This window comes from Carassius gibelio, chromosome B9, assembly GCF_023724105.1.
Source record: "Carassius gibelio isolate Cgi1373 ecotype wild population from Czech Republic chromosome B9, carGib1.2-hapl.c, whole genome shotgun sequence".
Lineage (NCBI taxonomy): Eukaryota > Metazoa > Chordata > Actinopteri > Cypriniformes > Cyprinidae > Carassius > Carassius gibelio.
In genome coordinates, this window is record NC_068404.1 from 8131510 (window position 1) to 8158527 (window position 27018).

Consider the following 27018-nt stretch of genomic DNA (forward strand, 5'->3'; position numbering starts at 1 on the left):
GCAACAAAATATAATTTTGCAGAAATTAACCGTATTTTACCTAAAGCAACTTACTGTGCCATAAAGGTACACATTTTATTTATTTATTTTTGTGGGTCCTTGGGAGTCAAATCCATGACCTTGACATTACTAGCACCATGCTCTGCCAGTTGAACATTATTTCTTACTGACATAATAAAGACGTAATTCTCTAATAAGCATAAAAATACACACGCACATAGATTAAAATAGCTATTTTAAATTAATGTAATTATATTTGTGGTTACATTTTGGTATATAATGAGTATTGTTTTGTTTTTAATAAATTAATAATATAAAAATTGGACATAAAACGAAGAATACATGCAATGCATGAAACAGCCTTTGTTAAAATACTCTTAATAAGTAAATACATGAAATTAAATTTTGTAGAGAGCTGAAGTCTTACAAACACATAAATCCTGCCACGCTGAAGGAAGTCAACATCAGAGCTGTAAAGGCCATGGTTAAGGGTCAGTGTACTGACAGGTTAACCTGTAGATGTTGGATAAATAGATCCCAGGCTGGACGTTGCCCTTCAGAGGTCAGGCGACAGCTGAAAATCTGACTAGGCTGGAACAGGATATTGTGAGGCTGAAAGTCATGTTTTTAACAATCCTCCCCTGCATCTCCCCAGAATGTTCTTCAGAATATTCTTGACTATGAGATGGAATGTGTTGCTGATTATATGTTAATAAGCAAGATGTTTTATCTCCAGTATGAATGCTCAGACATGCAAGAATGTGATGAGAAATGGTCTACGCCTCTCAGAGATACACTTTTATTGTTTGTTTTTTTTTGACATGGCTGTAGCCGTTGACAGCTTTTGCAGTCTTGTCACTTTTTAGAGCACTGGATTGTGTCCTAATAGAGTCGTGACAAGCTCCATTGAGTGTCCTCTTTTTGGCAAAGCTGATGGATGTGGCTTTTTTCCCATTTAGAATTAAGAGCTCTCAGATTTTCTCTTTTCTGATGGCTACAACACAATTTGCATACATAATAAAGAACCAGTGTTGATATTTCAAACTGAAATTAGACTAAAACGAATTAATATTATTTGGATTAATTAAAAATAAAAAAATAAATTGAATTATTTAATGAAAAACTTTGCCTGTTGCCTGAAACTAATGAAGAAATGAATGAAATGTTGCAGTTTAAGTGAAATAAATTCAGAATACTGCTAAAACTAACAATTAAATAAAATAAAAATGTACTACTAAAAAGAAACTACTAAAAATTAAAGCACAATTTAAACAAACTGAAAATATAAAAATGTCAAATATGAATAAATAATATAATAGTATAAATAATGCTAAAATAACTCTGCCCTAAATTAATATGGAGTCATGCACTGCTGGATGTGACTTGCAGGTTTAATCTGTGATCTTCAGAGTAATGGTTTGCTTCACTCAAGATGACCTACAATAAACTAATGTCACATCTAACCCTTTGGTCTGACCAGAGTCATGTGAAAACAGAAAGAAGTGAAGAAAGGTGAGCTGATATAATTACCGTTCTTGTCAGCCTTGGCCTCAAGCAATTAAAGTGTGTTTTTAATTCCACTTAGCACTGAGGAGCATGAGTGAGCCAAATGCTCAAAACTGCAGAACATCTGGAGTGTGTTAGAAAGTCAATGTTTTTGTGGTTGCCATGAATTCCTGCTGTTTTCATTACGACATATACGGTACATGCTTATGTGCAGCATAGGCATGTAACCAAAAAACACAGACTGCAGTGGCGTATGGTAATTCTGTGGGGCCCCTCCATAAAACATGAGACGGGACCCGCCCACGAGTATTGATATCATGAATGAGCTTCTTCAGTCTCTGAAATATGAACAGTTTAAATATTGCTGATGTTATTCAGTGCATATCAAATATTCTTTTATCTATTCAGTTCATCTTAATGTTATTTTCAACATTTACTAATACATTTTTAAAGGCAGGGTGGGTGATTTGGTTCAAAAACCTATTTTGATATGCTGGTTGAGAGTCTCTTCACATTGTGATACCACTCACAAAGTTAAGTGGTCTATATGTATTTATGTCTTCTGTGAAAGGCGTAGGACCATAAAATGTTTGTTCACTCATATCCCTTGGTCCGAGGATTATGATAGGCTATCCTAACTTCCTGTCAACATATGTATTTGCATATCTCCATGAAACCTGTTCATACAGATATCATAACGCATCATTGGATTACATCATGCTATTACAGACAGAGCCAGAATGGATGGTATTATCATTGTAATTTTAAGTGCTTTGTACTGTAACGTTTTGTCATGTTTTTAAATGAAACATTAGGTAATCTGACAGTGTTGCATTCAACCTTCCACCAACAGAATCTCTTAATGTGTTATTGGAGGAGGTGTGGCTTTGGAGAGTGATTTGCATGGAGGGTTGGGATTTATGCTTTCAAAGCTAGCTTGCTATTGCTATAGCACCTCTGAAATCACCTACCCTACCTTTAAAATCAAAAGTTATATCTGATTAGTTGCAAAGTGAATTAACATGAACAATAAATAGACAAATGTATTTTTATTTATAAACCAACATTATTATAACTGAGACTTGTCATGGCACTTGTATACTGTTGTTCTTCTCTTGTTGACCTGAATGCTTCTATTGTTGTCATTTGTAAGTCGCTTTGGATAAAAGCGTCTGCTAAATGAATAAATGTTAATGTTATATAAATATATTATATTTTATATATATATATTATTATATAAAGAAATATTATTGAATCTGTGGTTGCAGTGACCACATCAGACCACTATCACATGCAAATAAATATGTTATCATGGACAATTCTTAATAATTATATATTACAAATTATTCCAAATTTGGAATACATTTTAAGAATAGTTTTCCCATCAACTGGTAAAAATGACCATCACCGCTGTATGCTGCTTAAAAGACACGTGTGTGCTCTGATGTAAAGAAGCATGCATGAGAAGCACACGTTAGAGACGCGCTGAATGAAAGCACATTGACTTTCTGACAGCAGATGGCGCTAAACTGCAGAAAATGCAGCCGTTACCCTGGAAACCCCATAAATAAAGCAAATAAAGTCTTTCCAAAAAAAAAAAAAAAATCTTTTTAACAAAGAAGTAGGACGATTTTGAATTTGGAAGAGAAAAGTGTTGGGCGTTTTAAGACATACCCTGTCTTGAAGTGTTGTAGACAGAGTATGCATGCGCATTGCAGAGCTAGACTAGATGAGCAAAAAGTGTATCATTTTTATTAATTTATTTTTCTATAAAATGACTGATTGTGTCGTTAAATGAGTTGTGACTTATAAATTATTTGCGACTGAAGAAAGGGAGACATGAAATTCTTGGATGACATGGGGGTGAGTAAGTTATCAGGATATTTTTATTCTGAAAGTGGAGAAATTCTTTTAAAAACTTGCCGTCATGTACTGTGAATCCTACTGTAGCATGCAAAATACCTTTAAAATATTGACCTGCGCTGCATGCACTAGACCAATCACGACAGACTGGGTCATCAGGTCAATCACCGCAGTTTAGTGTCACAAAGGAGGAGTTTGGAAAAATGTATTGTTAAACGAATCGTTTGGGAGTCATTGAGCAAAAAAGGAAAAAATAAAGGCATATTTTAAGACAATGAAAGTGTTTTTTGACCTTGCATGCATGTCAACCTGGTGTTGGGGACTCCCAAAATGAAAATATGAACCTTTCATTACACATAATAGGGGCACTTAAACATAAACTGCCAATGAAAAATTCTTCTGAACAATCATTAATCTTAGGGTATTCCAATATATAACATGTTGTTAAAATCAAAAGTTCCAACTATGTCATTTAATGAGCTAAGTATTTTTTTTTTTTACAAAGATTAATAACTTCTGTAGCAAATGTAAATGTTTCTCATTGTGATTGTTAATGAATTAACTTAGATTAACTAATGAGATCTTATTGTAAAGTGATACCTATTGGTCTTTATAGTTCTTTTGCACTTTAATCTGTGTAAAACTTAATTTTATATATTTTTATGTATTGTTTTATTGCATAGTTATGTTTGTTATAAGAAAAAAAAGTATTAAACCTGTTACACTGTATTATGGCCACTTTTTTAAACTAAATTTCAATATCGTGATAACGTCATAAAAGCATTAGCAATTAATCGCAACATGAAAATTTGATACCGGCATATACCTAATCTGTTAAATCTGTTCATTGCTGACAACTGTATTCCGTTATCGTGGTAATTCTTTGTGATTTTGTTTAAATTATGAAGATGATACAGTAGTATGATTCATGCATCGTTCCAGTATAAACCATGTACAAAAACATACAATGGAGCATTGTCATTGTTAAATAATGAGGTCATTTCCAGTCTCCTTAGGGAGATTCCAGGCATGTGTAGGACAATGCGTGTGGACTCTCTGATGAAGGAATGCTTAGCCTATGGCCTCAGACGCTTTCAGTGGCGTGTCAATGTGTACGTGTGATAACAATGGGACACTGAATAGCTGTGTGAGTGTAAAATGTTGGCGACTGTGAGAAATGTCCTATCTGACTGCGCCGCTGTAATGCTGGGAGAGGATCACAGTGTAGATGTGCACAGATGTTATTAAGCAGCATTAAAACAATGCCATAAATAAGGTATAGTGATTTCATCCAAAAATGGGATGATCCCAATGCTGAATCACCAGATTTCCTTCTATTCTCCTTTGCTGGAGAGACCTTTTCCTCACTGGCTGTAGTCTTGGCTGCGGTAGTAGAGCCAGATTAGAGTCTTTTGTCAAGTGCTGAGACAAATATGCTCTTGTAATGAATCAGGATTGGCCAGGAAAGTAATGTTTCCTGTTAATATAGGATGTTAGGGTCCTGCATTGAGCAAAGTGGAAGTAGTGGTAGGAAGCATCCTCTGGGCATTTATAATGCAAGCTGCTTCAGCTCCATATTGTTCCTTATCATACCATATGAGCCATAATAGACTAATGTTTCAAATATTATACTATTCATGTATGTATGTATAATAATTCTTGTTGTAGTAAAAATCCCATTAAATTTCTATATAGGGGAATTGACTTTGAATGATAACTTATAAACATTTGTAGACTTATTGTGAGATACAAGCTTGTTAATACGTGGTAGATATATATATATATATATATATATATATATATATATATATATATATATATATATATATATATATATATATATATATATATATATATATATATATATATATATATATATTTTTTTTTTTAGCTTGCATTGTTTAAGCTTAAATTCTTTTTTAATCATGTTTAGCAGTGGAGCCAACCAGAGAACAAAAACAAGCAAATTGAATCAAAAAACAACTCTTTAGCATCTACCCAGTCCCATGAAGCACCGTGAATGATTTAGAGCTCACCAATATTTATGGGCATTTGCATATTTTGCAATATGTAGAATATGTTAATTCTGTATACATAATGAACATCATTAAATCAATCATTTTATTTCCATCTTATATTGAATGCAACATAAACTGCATTGGATGAAAGCATCTACCAAATTCCTGTAAGTGTAACATGTAACATGTAACATGTCTCACTTATCCTTTCTGAAACATTTCAAACACAGTAAAGTAAACTGTACTCATCAAGGCAGTTATTGTTTTTTTTTTTTTTTTACATAAACTATAAGTTATATGTACTTAATATAATAATAATAATAATAATAATAATAATAATAATAATAATAATAATAATAATAATAATAAATTATGCATTAATACATGCAAGTAAACCTAAGCCACACCCTAATTATAACCCTAACTGTATAGTAAGTACATGTAGTTAATTAATATTACTCAGTACTTAAATGTGTAATTACACTGTAACATCAAGTGTAACCCTTTAAACCAATTTGTGTCAATATGAAGTTATGTGAAACTCAAATGTGAACTGGAACAAACACATATGAACTAAAAAGGACTGACACACAAACCACCCATTTTTTCTTCTTTAATTCAAAAGAAAAGAAACATCATTCCAGCCTAATCCACTTCTCATAACAGAAATGCTTGATGATCAGCTCTGTTCTTCTCCATATTAGGAGTATGGCCTAGTTTCTCACCCTCTAAACCCTGACTGTTACTTTTATGGGCAGTTTGAGTGTCTTACAGCCTCCGTTGCCACCTTAAACCTTATTTGTTGCACTTAGATTTGACTTGCTAATGACATCTTTAGCAGAGCGGTGTTTAATGTGGTAACACTATCTTAATGAGCTCCATATGGCAACTGTAATCAGAGGTCTGTTGAAAGGAATGTCATGCTGTAAGCCTGATTTTGTTGCACTGTTATGGTGTGTTTGAGATAAAGACCGGACATTCTCAAATCCTTCTGAAAATGTCAGTTTATTGAACATATGAAGTTTAACAGGTTTATCGCAGTATGTCTGTCAGTGCATTTCTATCTGTAAAGGAAGGAAGCACCAATAAGCTTTACAGATATGAGCAGCAAAAGGGACTGAATGTTACATTTGGCCGGGCACCAACAGGAAAGCTTTTGTTTCAGAAAACAAAAAAAAACAACAATACGCTTGATTCTCTTAAGATAAACCACCCCCACCCGATTGGTCACCAAAGTAATCAGGCAATCTTCAAGAAAGTGCCCTTACATGTAAAAAAAAAATAAATAAATAAAAATTCTGTCTGTGACTGTCAGGCTAATGCTCTCTCATGCTTTGGCACTGTCTGCATTTCAGTTTAACATTGGTGTAAATCATGGGAACATGGTGAAAGCTCCCTCCTCACAGAGAGCCTTCCGGGAGCGAAGTGTACACTGAAAATGCAGGCAGTTAGCTCCCTAGAGAGCAGACTCTGCTTGCCTTGTTCACAAGCAGACAACACACAGACTGTATGTACTGTATCCCCATCTGTAATGTAGCATGGGCACAGAGGAGCACACAACCTGAAACGCTGTCTGCTCTCTTCCAAATGTAATTTGTTATCGTATGACTTTTGCATGTTTAAGTGAGAGACAGACAACACTAAATAAGACGCACAAACAGATAGGGACTGACACACAGAATGACAGAATTGCCCACCCATTGGACTGATCACACACGTGATTCTGAGCATGGTCACGCTGAAGGCATTCCCATAGCGTTTTGATGCAGCTCGAGTTCCTGAAGGGGAACTTAACTGAATTAAATAATAAAGATTTCCAAGGCCCCCTACTGTGCCCCGGCCACTGTTTTAGGAGAGCAAGCTGATCCCAGATATATCTTTAATGAATCATGCTGTTGTGGCCTGTAGCTTTTAGGCAGTATGCAGTTACTTTGAAGAATTGCTTTTTTTAAGTTTTTCCCAAGGCTAGATTCATGTGATGCTTCTGCCTAGGCACAAGATGTTTTGATAAATCATAAAATAATGTTAACTTGTTATAACTGTGTGATCCCAATTAATGCCTTAGTAAATAGCATTTGCTGACCTTTCAGGTTATATCTGAGATTCATGTGTCAAGCCGCCAGATGTGATTAACAAGAAATGTTCTCTCTTTTACACAATGTATATGACGTGAATTATTTTATACACTAACTGTTAGTTTTACTAGACAGCTGGCATCAGTCTTCCTTCTTTCCACTGCTGTATCCTGTCGAAGAGAAAGGCCAGTCTGACACACTGATGACACAGGGTGTTTCTCTCTCTCATTCTTACATACATTATACATTACATCTGTCTTCCAAACTGTTTAAGTGAAAGAAAGTCTGTACTGGCTTCTCAGTGCTGAAATACACATGGAGGGAAGCCAAACCGAAAGAATCCACCCAAACTGTTTGTACCTCAGGGATTTAGACATTCATTTCAAAATATGTTTGACTATTTGCAGTTTTTAATTAAAAACGTGCTGTACTTCCCACTCCTCTTTCACCTTGATCTTTTTTAAGATCTAATGATTTTAAAGTAACTCTCAGAAGATGTCTTAAGACTCTAAAGATCACGTACACATGCTGTTTGTTTTTTTTGTTTTTTTTTTGTTTAGTTTAAAATATATGAAACATCATTTATTCATCTGTTTCACCCATTCTGGCTGATTTCCGGAATGGTTAAGAACATAAACAGGGATTTCGTCTTGCTTTCCAGTACTAAAAATGTCTTTCTCAACTCTTGTGCTGTGCTGAAAACTCTTTACATAAGGTGTTCTCTCATTATGCCATCACCAAAACTTTGAGTCAACCTTTTTTTTTTTTCATGTTTTCTTTCAATTAGCACAGGTATTGTATTTCTTTTTGGTAGTAGTAGTCATCATTTATCTGAGAGAAAGCTCCTCTTTAATATTGGCAATATTCACTTAACATTGATATGCATAAGCTCCTCAAACCAATCAGTTTCAAAAGAAAACAATACATAAATAACTGTAAATACATAGAAACCTGTGCAAATTTAAAGTAAACATGCTGATAAAAAGATTAAAGACAACATGGTAATAATATAGCATATGGAGAGATTTATAAGCAGTTTCTTGAAGCATTTTCTGAATGGGGACATCACAAGTGTAACAAGGTGTATGAATTTTTTTTTTACAAACAATGTAGCAAAATGTTATGGTGGGGGGTTGGGGAGGACTACCAAATAACTTACGCTTCGAACAAGAAAAAAAAAAATGAAATCTGTGAATGTCTCAGAAAAATAAACGTTTTCCCTTTGAATTAAGTGTATTTTTCTTAAAGTGAAGTGACATACAGTCAAGTTTGGTGACCTATACTCAGAATTTGTGCTTTGCATTACCCAATTGGTAGATATGTTTTCTTGTTTTAAGTTTAAACTCACTTCATTTTGATACATTTTTCAGAAAACAAGACATCATATCTCATATCCCATGTCTTTTGACTTGTCTCTTGAATCTTTAGATATTTGCACTGGAAAACAAAACAAAATGCTAAATAAGAAAATAATTTATTTTAGCAGCACAGGTGGCTAGCGTCCCATTGATGGAGTAATTAGTCAAACATAATGCTATTTATATTTCGCTGTATCTGTATTTCCCCATTGCATCCCAAACATTCACACCACATTCATGTGAACAACAATCTCAAGGGAGGCAAGAGACGAAAATCAAATGTTAGAAATGGAAACTGGCACACACAACAAAACAAGCAATTCAAAACAGTTTGTTTCCATCGATTAATCATTTGTTTCCATACATTCGTGGAAAACAAGTCAGTCCAACGTTTATTTATTATTCTCACAGAGCCTAAAAATCATGGCTCATTTAGAAGCAAATGTCTATACATGTTTATTATACAATCTTTCGAAGCCTGAAACCAATTATTGAAGTCGTTCCATCCAAAATATTAGCAAATCAATTCTAAAAGCCAAAGAAACTACATTAGGGTTTATGAAACAGCCTCCTTTCACACGGATGGTGTCAAATATCTCGCTTTTTGTACCAGAGACCATCACAGAGACAAAGGTGAGGACAAGTTGTGTCTTTGTGTTTTCATGCCTGATTGATTTTTCTCACTTTCACGGGTTGTTTGTTCTGAGAGCAATGCAGAGACACCCTAGACAAAACCAGCAGAGGGACGGTTTATGTATCACAGCCCAAACACAAAATCTCACGATAATGCCTTTTAAAGCAACGACTCTATAAAAAGCATTACATTTTTAAAGAGTTTTATCAGCACTCTTGACTGTTTTTGCTATTATTCTGCTCATGTCATGTTTGGGTTTGTTGGGATGCAAGACTGACCCGGGAAGGAAAAACAAAAGTCCCATTTTAAAGCAGTTCTCCTGCTCTGCTGATCCAGGCTGCAGATATACTGTGGTCTGAAGCAGATGATAGCCATCGCAGGATCTCTGAGTGCTAAAGCATACATTAAAAAGATAAAGCAATGTATACACATGTACAGAGATCACACTGCTCATGCATGTCGGCAGGGGTGGGATCTGACCTCAGTCATGCGTTGGAGAAACTGGAATGTCTGATCCTCAACAGATCCGACTTTGGCCTTTAGAGATCTGCTGGTTGTAAACTCAAGTTTACATTCTTGAAACTGGTTGGACATACTGTTAAAAATCTGTTCTTTTTTGCTTGCCAAGGATACATTTACTTAATCAAAAACAAAGTAAAAACAGTAATATGGTCAAAAAAGTATAATTTAAAATAACTGCTTTCTGTTTGAATATATGATGTAATATACAATGTAAATTATTCCTGTGATGCAAACCTGAATTTTCAACATAATTACTCTTCAATGTCACATGATCCTTCAGAAATCATTCTAATATTCGGATTCGCTGCACATATTTGCCTGAAATCTTTAATTAATAGAAATGGCAATATGTATCAAATGATACATTGTTATTGTCACTTTTGATTAGTTTAATGCACCCATAAATGTATTCATTTTGTAAAAAAATAAATTCTAATGACCACAAACTTTTGAATGGTGTTGTCAATTATTTTAAATATATTTAAATGAAATAAACAATTCATTTAAAAAAAAAACATATTTAATTGTTTATATTTGTTAACAGACTATGTAAAAATGTAGAAATAGGATTGGATACAGTCAAGATGGCACATACTTAAATGACCTACTTTTAGTGTTGATGACAAAAACATAGCATTTGTGTCTCTTAAAAATTATTTAAAAAGTCCTGAAATGCCAAAGTGTTACTGGAAAGTGCCTACTTGTTTTACTTTTAGTGTTACTGAGTGACTGTTAAGAAGTAGGTCAGGACTATGTTAAAACAGGAGTGACAGTGTGTGTGTATATGTGTGTGTGTGTGTGTGTGTGTGTGTGGAGGGGGGGGGGGGGGGTTCCTTACAAGACATTCAGTTCCCTTGCAGAAAAGTACTGTATACACTTTTGTCTGTGAATTGCTGGAAGAATGTCTCTCATTGGCACTGAGATCGCATTAGGGATGTTAGATCTAACATCGTAGCCAGAGATCGGCTTGTTCACATACGGGAATGACACTCCAGGGATGGCGGGCTTTTGTAGAAATGGCCAGGGTGGGTCAGCCCGGAGGCGATATTTGAGACTGAAAACAGTGATTCTCATGGTCCTCCGCACACACATGGTGATTTAGTTAGGCCTTTAGGAGGGCTCACGGGCGGGGGCAGCGCGGTCTCAGGCCGACCCCGGCAGCTGGTGCTAGTCCTCGCCAGGCCTGCTTCTCCAGATGTGCAGACATTTGGCTGCCTGCCTCACACGTGAGCAAGAGAATGGCTGCAGTGATAGAGTGATGCATGGATGGAAGAAAAGGGTTCCCAGGATCCAGTATCATGCTTAGACCAGCTGTCCATCCAGTGATATCTAGTAGGACTTTAGAGGCCCTTATCTGAGTCTTAACAGCAGAACAGGTCTGTTCAATTCTTGGCTTGATGCCCCTGTTTAAATTTACAGGCCCTTCTCTATGGTATCTGTCATCTTTCAGGATAGACCAAACAATCTGTATGCATGCCAACTACCTGTTTTATCTTCATGGTAAAATAAACATGTAATGTACATATGTATGCACCATATTGTGTATGGTACAGTATGAAGATTTTCTGCATACATCAGTTCTAATTGCTAAAATTCATGGGACCTCTCTCTTTTGGGATGAATAATTAGGGAACCATAGCTTGTCTCGCCTCACCCAAGAGATTTAAACAATATTCCTGCTTGGAACACAAGGATGATCTATTTAATTTGCTAAAATGTGAGGGATACATGTATATGAGTATACTGAACATACTACACAGTACATACTTGTAAAACAGTTGGCTTGCCTTGACCTTCCTTTTCCATGTAACAAATGAAGCAGAAGAAATATCTGCTGTGATGTTACATTATTAACCATTCTTTTAACTTATATCTACACAACTAACTGTAAAATATCAGGACAATTGAACTGAATCTTTAAATGTTTTATAAATATTTTTACAGGAACCCTCCGAACAAAGTGATATATTAGAAAGAATCAAACCTTCAAGTGCTTCCCATAGAGATAATCGTTTAGGACGAAACCGATTAAGTAGAATGAATCAGACTTTCCAATGAAAAGAGAGAAGTGCTTAGAACAAAACAACTCACCAGAATGAACTGGTCTTCAAAGCGCTACATTGGAAAGAAAGCTAATAAGGTTGTTTGTTTGTTTACGTCTGCTCGTTCAGAAGCTGCTTGCACAAATTTACAGTTTACAGTGGCTCTTGGTTGCGTCACTCACACCAGTAATCGTTGGAAAGAGTTGATTGTTCTGGAAAAGCTACACTGTTTTGAAAGCAAATGAGGTCATTTTCAGCTACTGATGTAGGCAAGTTAGTAATGTTGGAATTGTCAATTCGTTTTTCTCCCAACACTACGCGTGTGCAGGAATAAATTATCCAGACTACCGTAATGGTTAACTGCGTTATTTGCACTGGTGTTGTTGTGCATGTTGCCCCTTTAAAATCCCCCCAAAATATCAAGTGCAGTTTCATTAGGATCACCACAAAAAGAGCAACCTGGGTCTACATCTAACTGAAATGTTAACGAAATGTTTTTTGCTGAGTGAGATCTATGTAGACTGGTTCTCTGTCTGTAAATAATGTATGTGGTATGTGGATTTTTAGGCAAAAATATCTTACATATCTTATTTAATAAAACCTTTTACTGTGAGAGTCACAAATTTAAGCTCTAACTATCTTATTTAAATTTTTTAAAGTATACATCATAAATCGTTCATATATGCAAACTGTTAATAATTTGTCATGTTAATTTCTTATCATAAGTATATTACACCGGTTTTGTCTTATTGGTCTGATGTCACCCGTACATCACCCATAATGTGGTCCAAAGCTCTCGTCCTGTTTTTGAAAAACGTGTACTCTTCTGAACCTTTTTCTGATGCCAATATTATGTGTTTACCGCCTCCTAGTGGTTGAGTGCGGAACTTCACAGTGACTTTCTGCTTGCAGGGTGGATGCTCAGGGTCTTCATGTGGTGGATGTGACTGCAGTGGTGTTAAAGGAGCGAAGGTGAGTATTTTTTGCTCTGATTGCTGTTGGGGGCTGGGTTTGGGTTGTGATGGGAAATATTAGAATTGGGATCGAGTGGGTTTTTCCTAATGTCAGAGCACCAATCTTACCTAGAAGGATCTATTGCGCCATCTAGTGGTTTGGTTCTGTTAACAGCACATGCTCTGTCCTGTAAGATCATCAGTGAATTTCTATGGGGATGCATATGGAATTTACTTTGTGAAAAAATGCAGCTTAATAAAGAAAACGTGTATAACACTAATTTATTTTAATTCATCCTCTTTTGTTCATCCTTATTAGGGTGAGGTTGGGCTCCCTGGTATGATGGGGCTTGTGGGATTTCCTGGATTACCAGGGCCTGAGGGCCCCTCAGGGCCAATGGGACTAAAGGTAAAGTATTATACTGATTTTGAAGTCATTTTAAAAGACAATTGGCTATCCAAAATGTCACATTTTGAGTCTGTGTGTGTGTGTGTGTGTGTGTGTGTGTGTGTCTCTCCTACATAATGGAAAAATTAAAACTCCTCACCTCACACAGTATGTGTGGAACCAGCTATTGTATTTTATTTTTTTAGAAGGACACATTAGTCCAGCTAAGTACAAAACATTACCCGAAGAAGTGACTTCATAAACTACATTGAAGAAACGATGAACAACACTTATCTTGAACATTTGTAAACAAAAGTTAAGCATTTAGTACATTTATAACAAATGACAAGTTAATAAATGGTAAGCCTTGTCGTGAAACAGGCCGATGGGTCATTTAAGCAAACTGATGATATTCAAAGCATTAAACTACTTGGCTCAAGATAGTTGGTTCATGTTGCATTTGCAGCCAATTAGTTTACTGCTTTACATTTAAATAGCTGGTTAGCATTCACTAGAGCAGTTCCTCTGAAACCCTCCACCTTCCCCAGCTCCACTTGTATAGATCTGTTAAGGGTTATTCTATACGCTACTTGTGCAGCTGCAGTATGTCTGAAATACTCTCAGCACCATATTGCCAGCAAGTTCCTGTACTTGCTTTGCAGCAGCAGCAGCAATAATCTACAACTACAGCAAAAACCAACAGCGGCAGCCATGGCCATCCTGCGGAGGGGGGTGCAACAGGGCCCCGTGCATGAGGGTACCAACCATTATACAAATGGTGACAAACACTGTGCTGTTATAGCTATACATAACCCTATATTTATGTACAGTTATAACAGCACAGTGACTGACTAAGTAATGACCTAGTAGTTAGCAAATGCAATTGAGCAAAAGCAAACATGAATTCAGTGTTCTTTCAATATGTTTTTCTGTGTTCCCCCAGGGAGATTCAGGGCAGCCAGGAGCTCCAGGACTTAAAGGAAACAGAGTAAGTGTCCATAAATGCTAAATAAATATCTTATGTTACAATATAGTCATATTTTTAAGGCAGCTAAATAAAATAAAAAAAATAATTTTACTTAAAAGCAACGCTATAACACTGTATACTGTATACAGTTAACTGTTACAGCATTATTCATCATAGAGATTTTTCTTCTTGTAGGGCCCACCTGGTGTGGCTGGTTTCCCAGGACATCCAGGTATTCCAGTAAGTAGAATTTATTTTCAAAGAAAATTGATCATCATTAATACATTTTAGGAAAAACATAAACTTTCTGCATCTTTGTATGTTTCTGCTATTGCTTTGATTTTTTCTGCAGGGTCTTCCAGGTCTAGAAGGTGCACCAGGACCTCAAGGAATCCCAGGCTGCAATGGAACAAAGGTACACCCTGTTTGTTGTTTTTTTAATGAATTTTTTGATCCTTAAAAGGCAACTTGACCCTATTGGGATGTGCCTCTACTTCAACAGTCTTAAATTACTCAGAATATCCTGAGTGGGGTTGAATAGAGGATTTCTTAATTTGTGTTTTGCAGGGGGAGCGTGGTTTTGACGGAGTTCCAGGGTTTCCGGGAGTGGAGGGACCACCGGTACGAGTAGTTTTATGTCATGTGTAACATCATGTTTTAGAAATCACTGTATGCTTTTAATCCAGTCCAACAAAAGATTCTCAGTTTAACAAATATTGTTCTGAATCTTTCACAGGGTATTCCAGGTTTGAAGGGAGTAAAGGTATGGAGCACATTCAAACTTAGTTTTGCAATAAGTCATGAATGGCCATATGTTACAGTGATTTTCCCACAAGTATGGTGTCTTCTTAAAACAATTCCCCATTGGCTTTTAATTACACTTGGCAGTCTTTGAAGCAGAAACACATGATTTTTTTTAAAATGTTGTAGTGAAGTTTGTGTGCGCTCATATTTTCCTCTCATAGGGAGATCCAGGTGGTGTTATCGGAGTACCCATCCCTCAGAAAGGAGACAGGGGCTTGCCAGGACAATCTGGTTCACCAGTAAGGATTTTAATGCACCTCTTTGTGTTAATGTTGAAAATTTACTATTTAAATCTTCTTATCTTGTCTTTATATGTTAACATGTTTCATTCTATTGTTTCCAAACTCTTATTCTCTAAAATCTTATTCTCTCATTTTTTTAGGGACTAAAAGGTAATCCCGGACAACAAGGGCCATTCGGCCCACCTGGACCAATGGGACCTCCTGTAAGTCTGATGTTAAAATATCTAAAACAAAGTGTAGCCTATAGCACAACTAACTAACATCAGTGACCTTGCTCCTGAATCTCACACCATGCAATTTTTCTTTGAAGGGACTGCCTGGTGAACATGGCCAAAAAGGAGAGCCGGTAACTGTTCCACTCATCTGAAATCTTTAGAAAATCTGATAACATCTGGGTCTAGACGTAGTAAAATGACCAGACTCTGTCTTAACTGTCCTTGTTGTAGGGTGACAAGCTGACGTTTGAGGGTGAGAAAGGACAAAAGGTGAGGAACCAAGGGTTAAAAATAAAAAATAAAAAAAACATCTGGAATAAGAACCTACAGCAGCCAGGCAAACATAAAGTAATAAACTATATCTAAGTACTTCCTGCTATTGAACATGTCTGGAAGCTGACAATATGATAAAAACAATAAGAATGAGGATCAAAGGTTTAGGTTTAGCCTCACTAATTATAAAAACATTCTTTTTCTTTTTTTTCTTTTTTCAGGGAGAAAAAGGTTTAACCGGTCCTCCCGGTCCACCAGGGACATCAGAGGGACATGAAGGCCCTGGCACAACAATTTATGTTCCTGGACCACCGGTATGGTATCATCAGTACTTGTATGTGTGTTTTAAATGTCCAGATATGTGAGGGCTACATTTCTTTTATCTAAGTCACATTGTTCAGTGTCCATGTGTCTTGCATATTTTCTAGGGTGAAACAGGCTCTCAAGGAGAGAAAGGCGATATGGTAAGTGGCAGGACAAAAATGTGGACTCAAATATAAATAGAACCACATTGTACAGAATAGGTACAGATAGGTGCGACTTATACTTAGGTGTGACTTATAGTCTGAAAAATATGGGATACATTTTGTATATATTAAAATATATTATAACATCATACAAGTCTGTAATAACTACTACTACTACTATTAATAATGATAATATAGTCTGACCTGCCAGCAACATATAACCTTTGTTTGAATCTTTGACTTTCTGATTTTGGCTAATAATAGCTGCTTTGAAACTATATGTAAAAAAGTGGATAGCAAAAATAATTAATTTTGCCTTTGCACTCATTTCCAAGGGTATTTGTTCACCATATCAATATGGAATCAAAGGTGAACCAGGACCACCAGGGCCAATCGTAAGTGAGCTCCACAAGTTTGCATAAAACCTGATGATCATCTTCATAGAGCATCTTTAACCTCTGTACAACGAGCCACATTATCAATGTCACTCATTCACTTTGTGCACTATTTCAAGGTTAATAATCTGTGTTCATTTAAGCCATAAAGTGTCTTTTAGTACATCTTGTTTTTTATCAGTAACGATTGTTGACCTACTATCTCATCATATGATAGTATTTATATAATGTGAAATCAGAACTTCACTTTATGTTTTCAAAGGGCAAACCAGGGAAAGATGGACAGAATGGAGAGAAGGTATGGTGATCTTGGATAGTGACTTCCGATCTCATCAGCAATGTGATTTTGTTCAGTTTTGATGTAGTTAGTCATACTCTCTTAATTTGACTAATACTTTAATCAGATTCTTTTTGAATCTCTTTGATTGTGATAGGGGGATCGGGGCTTCCCTGGTACTCCTGGACATGGTGGCTTTAAGGTATGTAACTACTTCTTGAAGGGTCATGATGTGCCTCTAGACATAATTATTATATATATTTTTTCATTTATTTCTATTATGACGTTTGTTCGTGTTAGGGGGACAAAGGAGAAAGAGGACCACCAGGATATGTAAGTTGTTATCCAGCTCCAGATAATGCCTGCTGTATTGAAACTCTACTGAAGACTATCAAAGCCACACACTACTTCCGCACAGATTTGAGAACAATCTTATGGACTGGTAATGGGTAATTATAATATTTACTTACAGGGTGGTGGTCTTCCTGGCCCTCCTGGCCCTCCTGGCCCCCCTGGAGCAGAAGGAGAGACAGGTGATGTCTGAATAATGTCTTGTCAGTATCCGGCTGCCCTTCAAATTCTGCGGTGCCTTTATTTGTTCATCTGTTTTCTTCATTAATCAGGTAATCCAGGAGAACGTGGAAATCCTGGTCCCCCAGGTGAGAAAAGCACACTCTGATTAACTGCTAGAATTAGGTCGGTATAATATTGTAGTTTACAAAAATGATCCTTTTTCTTCATGATCATGGTTTACTGCAGGCCGGTATATTCCCGGTTCTCCTGGACTTCCTGGCCGTCCTGGAGAGATTGGCCAGAAGGGAGACAAAGGAGATGATGGACTGTCTCTTGAAGGTCCAAAAGGAGCTGATGGACGACCTGGCCCCCCTGGAAAACCAGGACCGCTCAGTAAGAACCTCTTAAACAAAAATAACTTTTTTTGTCATGCTGTATTATCATTCCACACAAAAAATGTCACTGGCGTGGTTATTTCTATTTTAGATGAAGACTGTGACATTGAAAAAGGAGCTCAAGGCCCTCCTGGACCTCTTGGGTTGCAAGGAGAGATAGGACAGAAAGGTGAGGAGGTCATTCAATCATCCATTAGTTTACTCTAGTTTTGGTTTAATCAAAATTTACGTTTTTCTGCTCTTTCAGGTGTTAAAGGTGACACATGCACTGAGTGCACTGTTTCTGGGCAACCTGGTTTGCCTGGTCCTCCAGGGCCAAAGGGTCAGCAAGGTGAGAAGCAATGAACAAGGCTTTGTTTTGGTATGTTTGTTCTTTCTGAGATTATGCATCACGCTGGATGTTTTCATTTTAGGTTATCCTGGACAAGCAGGGAGTAAAGGAGAGAAGGGTGTGACAGGACCACCTGGGCCTGATGGAGTTCCTGTATGTAGATTTCCCATCCTAATTAAACATTTATCACTTAGTATTGCAGGGTTTTTTTGTGACACCTTGGATACATATGCATCAGTAATGCACTGTACTCACCAGGAGTGCTGCCATGATTTCTGGACCCCATGGAGAGCATATTGACCTTGGTAGAAATCATTTTCGGCCCCATCTAACTTGTCAGGCCCTTGAAATCGTCCTAATCTTCCCCTCCATTACGGCACCTTTGGTGACCACTGTAAATGTGGATGTAAACACTACAGAATCCTGTCAATATAAATTTGACAATTTCTTTTTGCTTTTCCTTCATCTTTAGGGTCAAAATGGCTCTCCAGGTTTAATGGGTGCTCCTGGTGCTCACGGTGAGCCTGGTGATGTCTATGTGGCTCCAGGGCTGAAAGGAGATAAGGGTTTACCTGGTACTACTGGAGACAGAGGGTTTCCAGGTGTTGATGGGTTACCAGGAAAAGATGGCCGGCCAGGGCAACCTGGACCAAAGGGAGAGCCTGTGAGTACAAAGTCTGAAAGATCCAACAAAACAGTCTTGACAAATTGTCACCTCAGTATTATAAGGTTCTCTCAGACATTTTTTTTTTTTGTTGTCAAAATTGAGTTATTCACATATTCATATTCTGGTCAAACGTATTAACATTATGTGATGTTTCGTTTTTAAGTTGTGTAAATTTTGGGACTTTTACATTTTATCTACATAGTCGAACTCTAACTTGGTTCTATAAGGTTTTACCTATGTGAGCCAATCAGCACTTTAAATGAACACACAAGGACCAATCAGGATCAGCTTTCTTTCTCATGTCGCCAGACAGTGCCACGATTGCAGAAGAGAGCGCAGAAAAATGCAAAATCAGTGAAGAGAGGACTAAATAATTTAACACAATGCAATGTTTATTAGAAACCTCATGACTGACTATTTTATTTATGATCTTGTCAATGACAGCAGCCCATATTCCAAGGAATTAGAGTCTTTTTGTGTGTTTTGCTGTAGCTATTGATGAATTATTTTCAGTTAGACACCACACTAGCCAGCAGTGTTATTAAAGGGATCGTTCACCCAAAAATCTAAATTATGTCATTAATAACTCACCCTCATGTCATTCCAAACCCGTGAGACCTCCGTTTATCTTCGGAACACAGTTTAAGATATTTTAGATTTAGTCCGAGAGCTCTCAGTCCCTCCATTGAAGCTGTGTGTACAGTATACTGTCCATGTCCAGAAAGGTAAGAAAAACATCATCAAAGTAGTCCATGTGACATCAGAGGGTCAGTTAGAATTTTTGAAGCATCGAAAATACATTGTGGTCCAAAAATAACAAAAACTACGACTTTATTCATCATCATCTTCTCTTCTGTGTCTGTTGTGAGAGAGAGCTCAAAACAAAACAGTTTGTGATATCCGGTTCACGAATGAATCATTCGATGAAACCGGACCTTTTTGAACCAATTCACCAAATCGAACTGAATCGCTTTAAACAGTTCACATCTCCAATACGCATTAATCCAAAAATCACTTAAGCTGTTAACTTTTTTAATGTGGCTGACACGCTCAACGTAATGGCGTCATTGGCGATAATTGCCCTAGATGCAAGCCTTCGGTTTACCTGGGCTCATAACATTAGCACAGAATCAGTTCGTAAAAACACATGCGCAGTATCATCGGCTCCTCGGTTCACGAATCGAACGCGTCTGACATAAACGGTTCTTGACTCGATAATTTGTCAGTCTATTGTTCGTAATCTGGCTCGGCTCGCTGTTCATCTTCAGTTCTCTCTGCACAGCAGTTCAGTCAGTGTACTGTTTGAGTACATTAATTACTCTGGGAATTTGGTTTGTTTTAACTCAGAGGGAGTGTCAGCCACAATAAAAAAGTTAACAGTTTAAGTCATTTGTGGATTCATGCGTATTGGAGACGCAAACCGTTTCAACCGGATATCACAAAACTGCTTTGGTTTGAACTCTCTCACAACAGACATGAAAGAGAAGACAATGCTGAATAAATTCGTAGTTTTTGCTATTTTTGGACCAAAATGTATTTTCGATGCTGACTAACTGACCCTCTGATGTCACATGGACTACTTTGATGATGTTTTTCTTACCTTTCTGGACATGGACAGTATACCGTGCACACAGCTTCAATGGAGGGACTGAGAGCTCTCGGACTAAATCTAAAATATCTTAAACTGTGTTCCGAAGATAAACGGAGGTCTCACGGGTTTGGAACGACATGAGGGTGAGTTATTAATGACATAATTTAGTTTTTTGGGTGAACTATCCCTTTAAGAGGATAGGTCCAGGTTTTGTAGTCTATTTGCTTTATTTCAGTATGTCATTGTCATACGAGGGAAAGTTATGTATATGTTTTAACCTTGAACCATCCTGTGTACTTGCACTGAGGTATATGTACTATGTATCAATAAACTCCACGCTATGGCACACTGGATTAAAGTGTATACTTCACTATGTGCGATGAAGTTACATTTTACATTGTTGGTATACACTGAGTTGTTGCATAGTTAAAGTAATTTTAACATTTTAAATGTGAAAGATTTTGATTATATATATATAATGTCAGTGAAATTTTTTTCTATATTTATTAAACTTTGTTAGACATCTTTGCTGAAGCAAAGTTTATCTGTTCGTCAGTTTTTTAGTCTTAAATTTATTTTAGACATACAGCAGCTACTGTAATACATCCGACCAGGACTTTATTCTACAGAAAGTGGGACAGGTTAAATGGCTTTATCTCTAGACATCAGTATGGCTGAAATAACATGCTAATGTTTATTGTTGTAAAGTCCCAATCAGTTAAATTGTTGACTTTTTGACTTTTAAGGCTTAATTTTGTAAATTCTAAACTAAAGGAAACTTAAACTTAAATGGTTCCTGCAATAACGTGTTAAATTACCCACCATATTGCCTGCCTTCACTGGACAAAATATTTAGCATTGCCTTGTTTATGCTTAACAGGAACAAGATAAAATATGAAATACATTTCATAAAAAAAAATTAAACTTAACTTTCTCTTGTTATATAACTCATTTTATGTTTTAAAACAAATTATAAGCAAACCGTTTGTTTCTTATTTCCCTAATTCCATAATATTAATTTTTTTTAATTAGAAGGTTCTGTCTGCAATTGACCCACTCCAGAAATACACATTTACAGATTTGAAAGGATTTTGATAGTATACATTTAGAATACATTTTAGGGATCATGTTTTAAATAAACGTGTTCCCCATATAAGTTTTGTTATATAGAATGCAAAAACTTTGAAGCTCAGTATCTCAAAATTGCTCAGAATGCAGATAGAACCTTATCTTTCCAAGGTGACAAATCAGCTGTATCCACTTTTACATCTAATTTACAGTGATCTGAATCCCTGAGTCTATGCTGCAGTGTTTTATTAACCATGGAGTATTTGCTTTTTTCTGGGATTAGGCTAGATTTGGTATTAAGGGTGATCGTGGCCTGGATGGAGATCGTGGACTTCCTGGTCCTCCGGGTGAGAGAGGTCCCCCAGGTGCTTCAGGCATAGGTCAGCCAGGTGAACCTGGTGAAAAAGGCTCAGCAGGTTTCCCTGGTGCACCAGGAAAGCCAGGGTTACCAGGTCAGTGATTTAGACTAAAAATTTGCTTATCCACTGGTTGTCATTGTTCTGCTCCTTAAAACAATCACAATCTCAAATATCTTTGTAGGACCTAAAGGTGATGCTGGTAAAATTATACGTTTACCTGGACCTCAGGGTGCCCCAGGACCTCGTGGAGAGACTGGCAGACCTGGACTTCAAGGTAAATTCAGGTTATACCAATGTATTCCGGCTCAAAAATTGACTGTGCTGTGATGCAGAGCTGGTTGTACTGACGACTCTTTCACTTTATCACTCAGGTGACATAGGTTTCCCAGGTGACCGTGGACATCAAGGAATCCCGGGAGACAAAGGTGACCCTGGACAGTCAGGAATGGGCCCTCCTGGGCCCCCAGGACCAAAAGGCAAGTGCCGTATATATTGTCTATAAGTGTCAACTTTAGTTTTAAGGTGAAATGCACTAATACTCTGCACATTTATCTATTAAACCTAAGATTTCATAATTGATAAAACAGCTATAGTTGCAAAGATCCTAGGCTTCTATGAATTGAAATGTTAGTCTTTATTCTGGCTGACTGTGAGAATTACATTTGCATAAATGGGAGACAAATTATGTTTCATTTATCTAATCTAAACTCTGTCATCTTTTTAACTGTCCATTTCCCTCTTCTAGGACACTCTGGCATTCCTGGTCCTGCTGGGATTCCAGGAGAGCCTGGTCGACCAGGTCAGGATGGCTTTCCTGGTCGTGCAGGGACACCTGGGCAAAAAGTATGATGGCGGATGTCATTTAGACCTTTTCATGTATTATGGTTGTATAGAAAATGATAAGAAATGATATCACCTTTTCACTCACCCGAAATGTATCATATACAGGGTGAACCTGGCAGGGGTCTTCCTGGTCCTAAAGGTGCCATAGGTCAGCAAGGAGTTCCAGGATTTCCAGGGGAAAAAGGATATCCTGGAATGCCAGGGGTTCCTGGAACTGAGGGACGTACTGGGCCACCTGGACTACAGGGAATCAAAGGTACATTTACTGTGTTAGCTTCACGTAATACTTTTGAATAGATTATTTAACATGTAATCTGAAAGTACTTTTTGAGCTCACTTAGGAACTTTTAAAAAACAATTTTGTTAATTGGAATTGAGTTTTGAAGTAGTGAACAAAAGAGTTTAAACATCTGAGCATTTGAAAAATATCCTGTTGGTTTTACTGATGGATTGCCCAAAGAAGAAAAATAATTGTTGTGGCTTTACAAAAAAAAAAAAAAAAAAAAAACTCTCTGGGGAAACGTGGTTAAATTAAATAAGTTAAAGAACTAGGGAAGATTCCCCTAGGTCCCATCTCATTTCAGCCTAAACCGTGAGCAGTTTAATCTTCTGGGAAGATTTGGGCATAAAAAAATTTGGCACTACAATTCTTTTTTAAAGAAAGCACTTCAAACAAACATTGGGTGAGAAGGATGTTTCAAACCATGGATTTCCGTGGGATTTTCAATACCACACAGTCATTGCAGATAATGCAAACGAAGTCTGGTGAACTTCCACTCTTGTATGGATGCTGACAAACAAGGTGGAAAACAAGTTGAATAGTTCTCTAAAGCAATGGGAAAAGGTGTGAAGGGCCACTGACTGAAGACTAGTCATGTTCTGAATACATTGCATAGGTTGTGTTAAGCATGCTTGAAGGAACATAGAGCATTGTAGCAGTTAATTTTTGTAATGACATAGGCTTGGACAAAATACAAAGAGTGAAGAGGGACAGGGACAAAAGGTCACTAGACTGTAGCAGCTCAAAGAGAGAACAGTGGGCAGTAGGGACAGTGAGGGGGTGAAGTGGATTTAGTCTGCTGGACACCTTCAAGAAACAGACAACTAATTTGTTCCTGCCCACCAGTTGGAGTTTCCCTTATCCAAGCAGTTCTTGCAGGAAGGACAAAATCAGTGATATGTCGTAGGAGGTTGGGTCTTTACCACAGGTTGAGCATCAGGCAGAGAAAACAGACTATTTAAGGGGCATCTAGGTTTCTTTTAGCCTGAGAAATAGTGTTTAGATTATGCCTGGTGAGGTTTGCAGGCTCCCACCCATAGGCCAGAGGTGCAGAGCCCACAGCTTGGACTGGGGGTGCCAAATTGTCCTGTTTACCTGAGAGAGGAGATCCCTGCTCAGAGGAATGGGCTACGAGCAGCTGAGACAGTTCTGAGAAACAGTGCTGGTTTCACCAGAGCTGGGCCATCAGGAGAACCTTATGTTCTTGTTCCCTGACCTGCCTGATTACCTGTGGGATCAGTGCATTTGGGGGAAAAGTGTAAAGGAGGAGATTTGCCAATGCATCATGGGCCAAAATTTCCCTGTCCTTTGAATAATGAGTCGGATATGAGAGCTGTCTTCTGAGGCGAAGAGGTCGACCTCTGCCTTGCCAAAGATCTCGTAGAATTTCTTCCTTTTTTTATTTTTATAATTATGCAAACAAATAACATAATTACAGCTAACAAATCAAATATAAAATAACCAAAATATACATGAGAGCCAACATGATTTGTCTCTGTGTGTGGGTGTGTGTGTGTTTGTAAGTGTAAGTGTAACTGGGTGTGGGGATGGATGTACAGGTGCTTCTGAATAAATTAGTATGTTAAGTAAAAGTTCATTTAAGTAAGTCAACTCAAATTTTGTTCCAGTCTTGCTTGTTGATCCTACTCCTTGCTTTTTTGTAAATGAAAAGTAACAATTTTTTTTGTAAATATATATATATTTTTAAATCTCCCAGAATTTCTGAACAATCTACAGATGGTACATCCACTCCTCTGTGGGGACATTTTTCTATGACAACATGCTGCTTCATGGTTCATTTTAGAGCTGAAGATATTTGCCCGAACCCGACGGGACCCGACGGGATCCGACAGGTTTGGTCGGGTTTGGGCTTAATTTATATAATCTTACGCGGGCTCGGGCTTGCGCTCCGGTTTGCGAGGTAAACGAGCGGTCATGTGATGTGTTTTGATTAGCGTGAGAAAGATGCGAAAATGGATGCTGAGTAAGTGTAATGGAGGCTTGCCTCTGGCGATTACGTTTTGGTTGCACCAGCAACTAAAGCAAAGTCTGAGGTGTGGAAAAGTTCCATGTTTATAATGAAAATAATGAGTGAATAATGACACAACATTAGTGAGCACAGGAACACGCTGAACCCACTTAAGTATATTTTACTGTGCAATTTCTTATATAATTTAGTAAGTTAGAGCAAACTTTTATTTTGGTGGGTTGTAGACAGAGTTTCTGTGTTTTTTAATAAACTATTAGTATTATTATTGGCTAATAGGTCTACTTGACGTATAGCATACTCTACTGTGCAATAGTACTATATTTCTGTTTGAATTTCTTCAAGTTATGCCCGAAATTTTATTTTGACAGGTTGTCATAAAGACATTGCCGTTTCTGTCAGTCTGTATATACGATACGAACGAATGATGATAGTTTTATCAAATGAAATGGTGAAATCCTCTCATAGCGCGCTGGCGTGCACATGTGTAGCCTACATCATGCATCAATATAGTGAAGAGCTGAAAACACCATGTGTGCTTCAGTGTGGGTGTGTGTGTGTGTGTGTGTGTAGTAGAGCACACATTCCCAGAGACGTGTATAACAACACCTTCAAATGGGTGCCCTAAGCAGGACTGTATTGTTGTGCCCCCCTTCCTCAAATATGATGATTGAAAAAAAAAACACCTACTATATAGGGGTGAAAATAGACCTTTAATCAAATAGAAAAGTAAATGAATAAATGAATAAATTGTATTATTTATAAATTACAATTGTAGCTCTCAACATTTACCTATGGCTATAGCTTTATTATGACTCTAATTTATTTAATAGTCTCAAGCATTAAGAAATCATGCAAAAGGAAGCAGTTTTACTGTGATAAAACAATGGTTTATTTTTGTAAGGGTTATGATTTGCATGTTTTTTGTTGAAGAAATTATAAAGGCTGTGTGATCTATAGCAACAAGGTGGTCAAAAATGAAAGATTAAGTGAATATTTGAATTAAATGTTTGATCAGTAGCCTAAACAAGGATTTTACATGGCATTTGGCTCCCGTTGCAGGCATTTGTAATAGCATGTACATAAATTGTTTATTTTGTGTTTGCCTATATTATGTATTTTAACAGTGTTATTATTAACCAATCATTATTGCCTCATTGTTTTTTATATAATACATTTTAAGTCATTTTAAAGGCTATTGATGGCTTTGGGTCTGTTTTTATAGCAACAACAACAAATATTACAGTATATTAATACTTTGTAAAAAATTGCAATTGCCACCCCGGTAGATCCACCCCTGTAGTGGATGCAATCATTTTCCTCCACAAAAACATGTAGGCTTAGCCTATTCTCTGTGAGTAAAGGTTTTTTAAATGATAACTAAATATTAATTGAGTCTTAAATGCATAATGTGGACAGAGTATTTACACGAATGTTGGAATTATTATTTTATTAAAATGTCAGCTGCTAGTGACTTGTTTTTATTGGTGCGTTGGTCTATTTATAGGCTAAAAATGAGCCTATGCCTATTTAGAGTGCTGAGATTTTAAGATGTCACAGAGTACTTATTTTATTTCTTTATTCCAACTTCTAAACCCAAGTTGAGCTGAGCCCATTCCAAGAGGTGCTCTGCCAGAATGAAGAGGGGCTTCAAGGAGAGCCCTCCCTAGTGATTTATGTAGGACACCACAGTCATGCTGTCCAAGCGGACCAGAACATAGTATCCCGTTATGTCCATCAAGAAGATCTGAAGGGCCAGCATTTCCAGGCAGTTGATGTGTAGCTCTTCCTCTGCTTTTTACCAATGGCCAAAAGTAAGTTTGCCATAGCACAGAGCTCCCCAAAACATGTTGGAAACATCTGTCTTCCTCCTGCATACTATCCCCAGGGCCACACCCTGCTCTATCCACGGAGAGTTTTTCCAAGGGGCCAGAGCTGTTACACAGGCCTGGTCTACATTGATACATACGTGTCTCTGAGATAGC

The 27018-nt window shown here is 37.1% G+C and overlaps 1 protein-coding gene across 1 annotated transcript in view; it reads left to right on the forward strand.

Moving 5' to 3' along the window:
• LOC127965233 (collagen alpha-1(IV) chain) overlaps window positions 1-27018 on the forward strand; it is a 55112-nt gene that overhangs the window by 14509 nt on the left and 13585 nt on the right. The window contains exons 2-30 of the mRNA XM_052565925.1: window positions 12931-12990; window positions 13291-13380; window positions 14303-14347; window positions 14522-14566; window positions 14679-14741; window positions 14894-14947; window positions 15063-15089; window positions 15292-15369; window positions 15513-15575; window positions 15683-15718; window positions 15819-15857; window positions 16082-16174; window positions 16289-16324; window positions 16663-16722; window positions 16985-17020; window positions 17157-17201; window positions 17300-17332; window positions 17472-17532; window positions 17623-17658; window positions 17759-17905; window positions 17999-18076; window positions 18155-18238; window positions 18321-18391; window positions 18711-18902; window positions 21848-22016; window positions 22105-22197; window positions 22295-22399; window positions 22669-22766; window positions 22872-23022. Coding sequence (XP_052421885.1) covers window positions 12931-12990; window positions 13291-13380; window positions 14303-14347; window positions 14522-14566; window positions 14679-14741; window positions 14894-14947; window positions 15063-15089; window positions 15292-15369; window positions 15513-15575; window positions 15683-15718; window positions 15819-15857; window positions 16082-16174; window positions 16289-16324; window positions 16663-16722; window positions 16985-17020; window positions 17157-17201; window positions 17300-17332; window positions 17472-17532; window positions 17623-17658; window positions 17759-17905; window positions 17999-18076; window positions 18155-18238; window positions 18321-18391; window positions 18711-18902; window positions 21848-22016; window positions 22105-22197; window positions 22295-22399; window positions 22669-22766; window positions 22872-23022 — 2188 coding nt within the window. The remainder of the gene's footprint in view (window positions 1-12930; window positions 12991-13290; window positions 13381-14302; window positions 14348-14521; window positions 14567-14678; window positions 14742-14893; window positions 14948-15062; window positions 15090-15291; window positions 15370-15512; window positions 15576-15682; window positions 15719-15818; window positions 15858-16081; window positions 16175-16288; window positions 16325-16662; window positions 16723-16984; window positions 17021-17156; window positions 17202-17299; window positions 17333-17471; window positions 17533-17622; window positions 17659-17758; window positions 17906-17998; window positions 18077-18154; window positions 18239-18320; window positions 18392-18710; window positions 18903-21847; window positions 22017-22104; window positions 22198-22294; window positions 22400-22668; window positions 22767-22871; window positions 23023-27018) is intronic.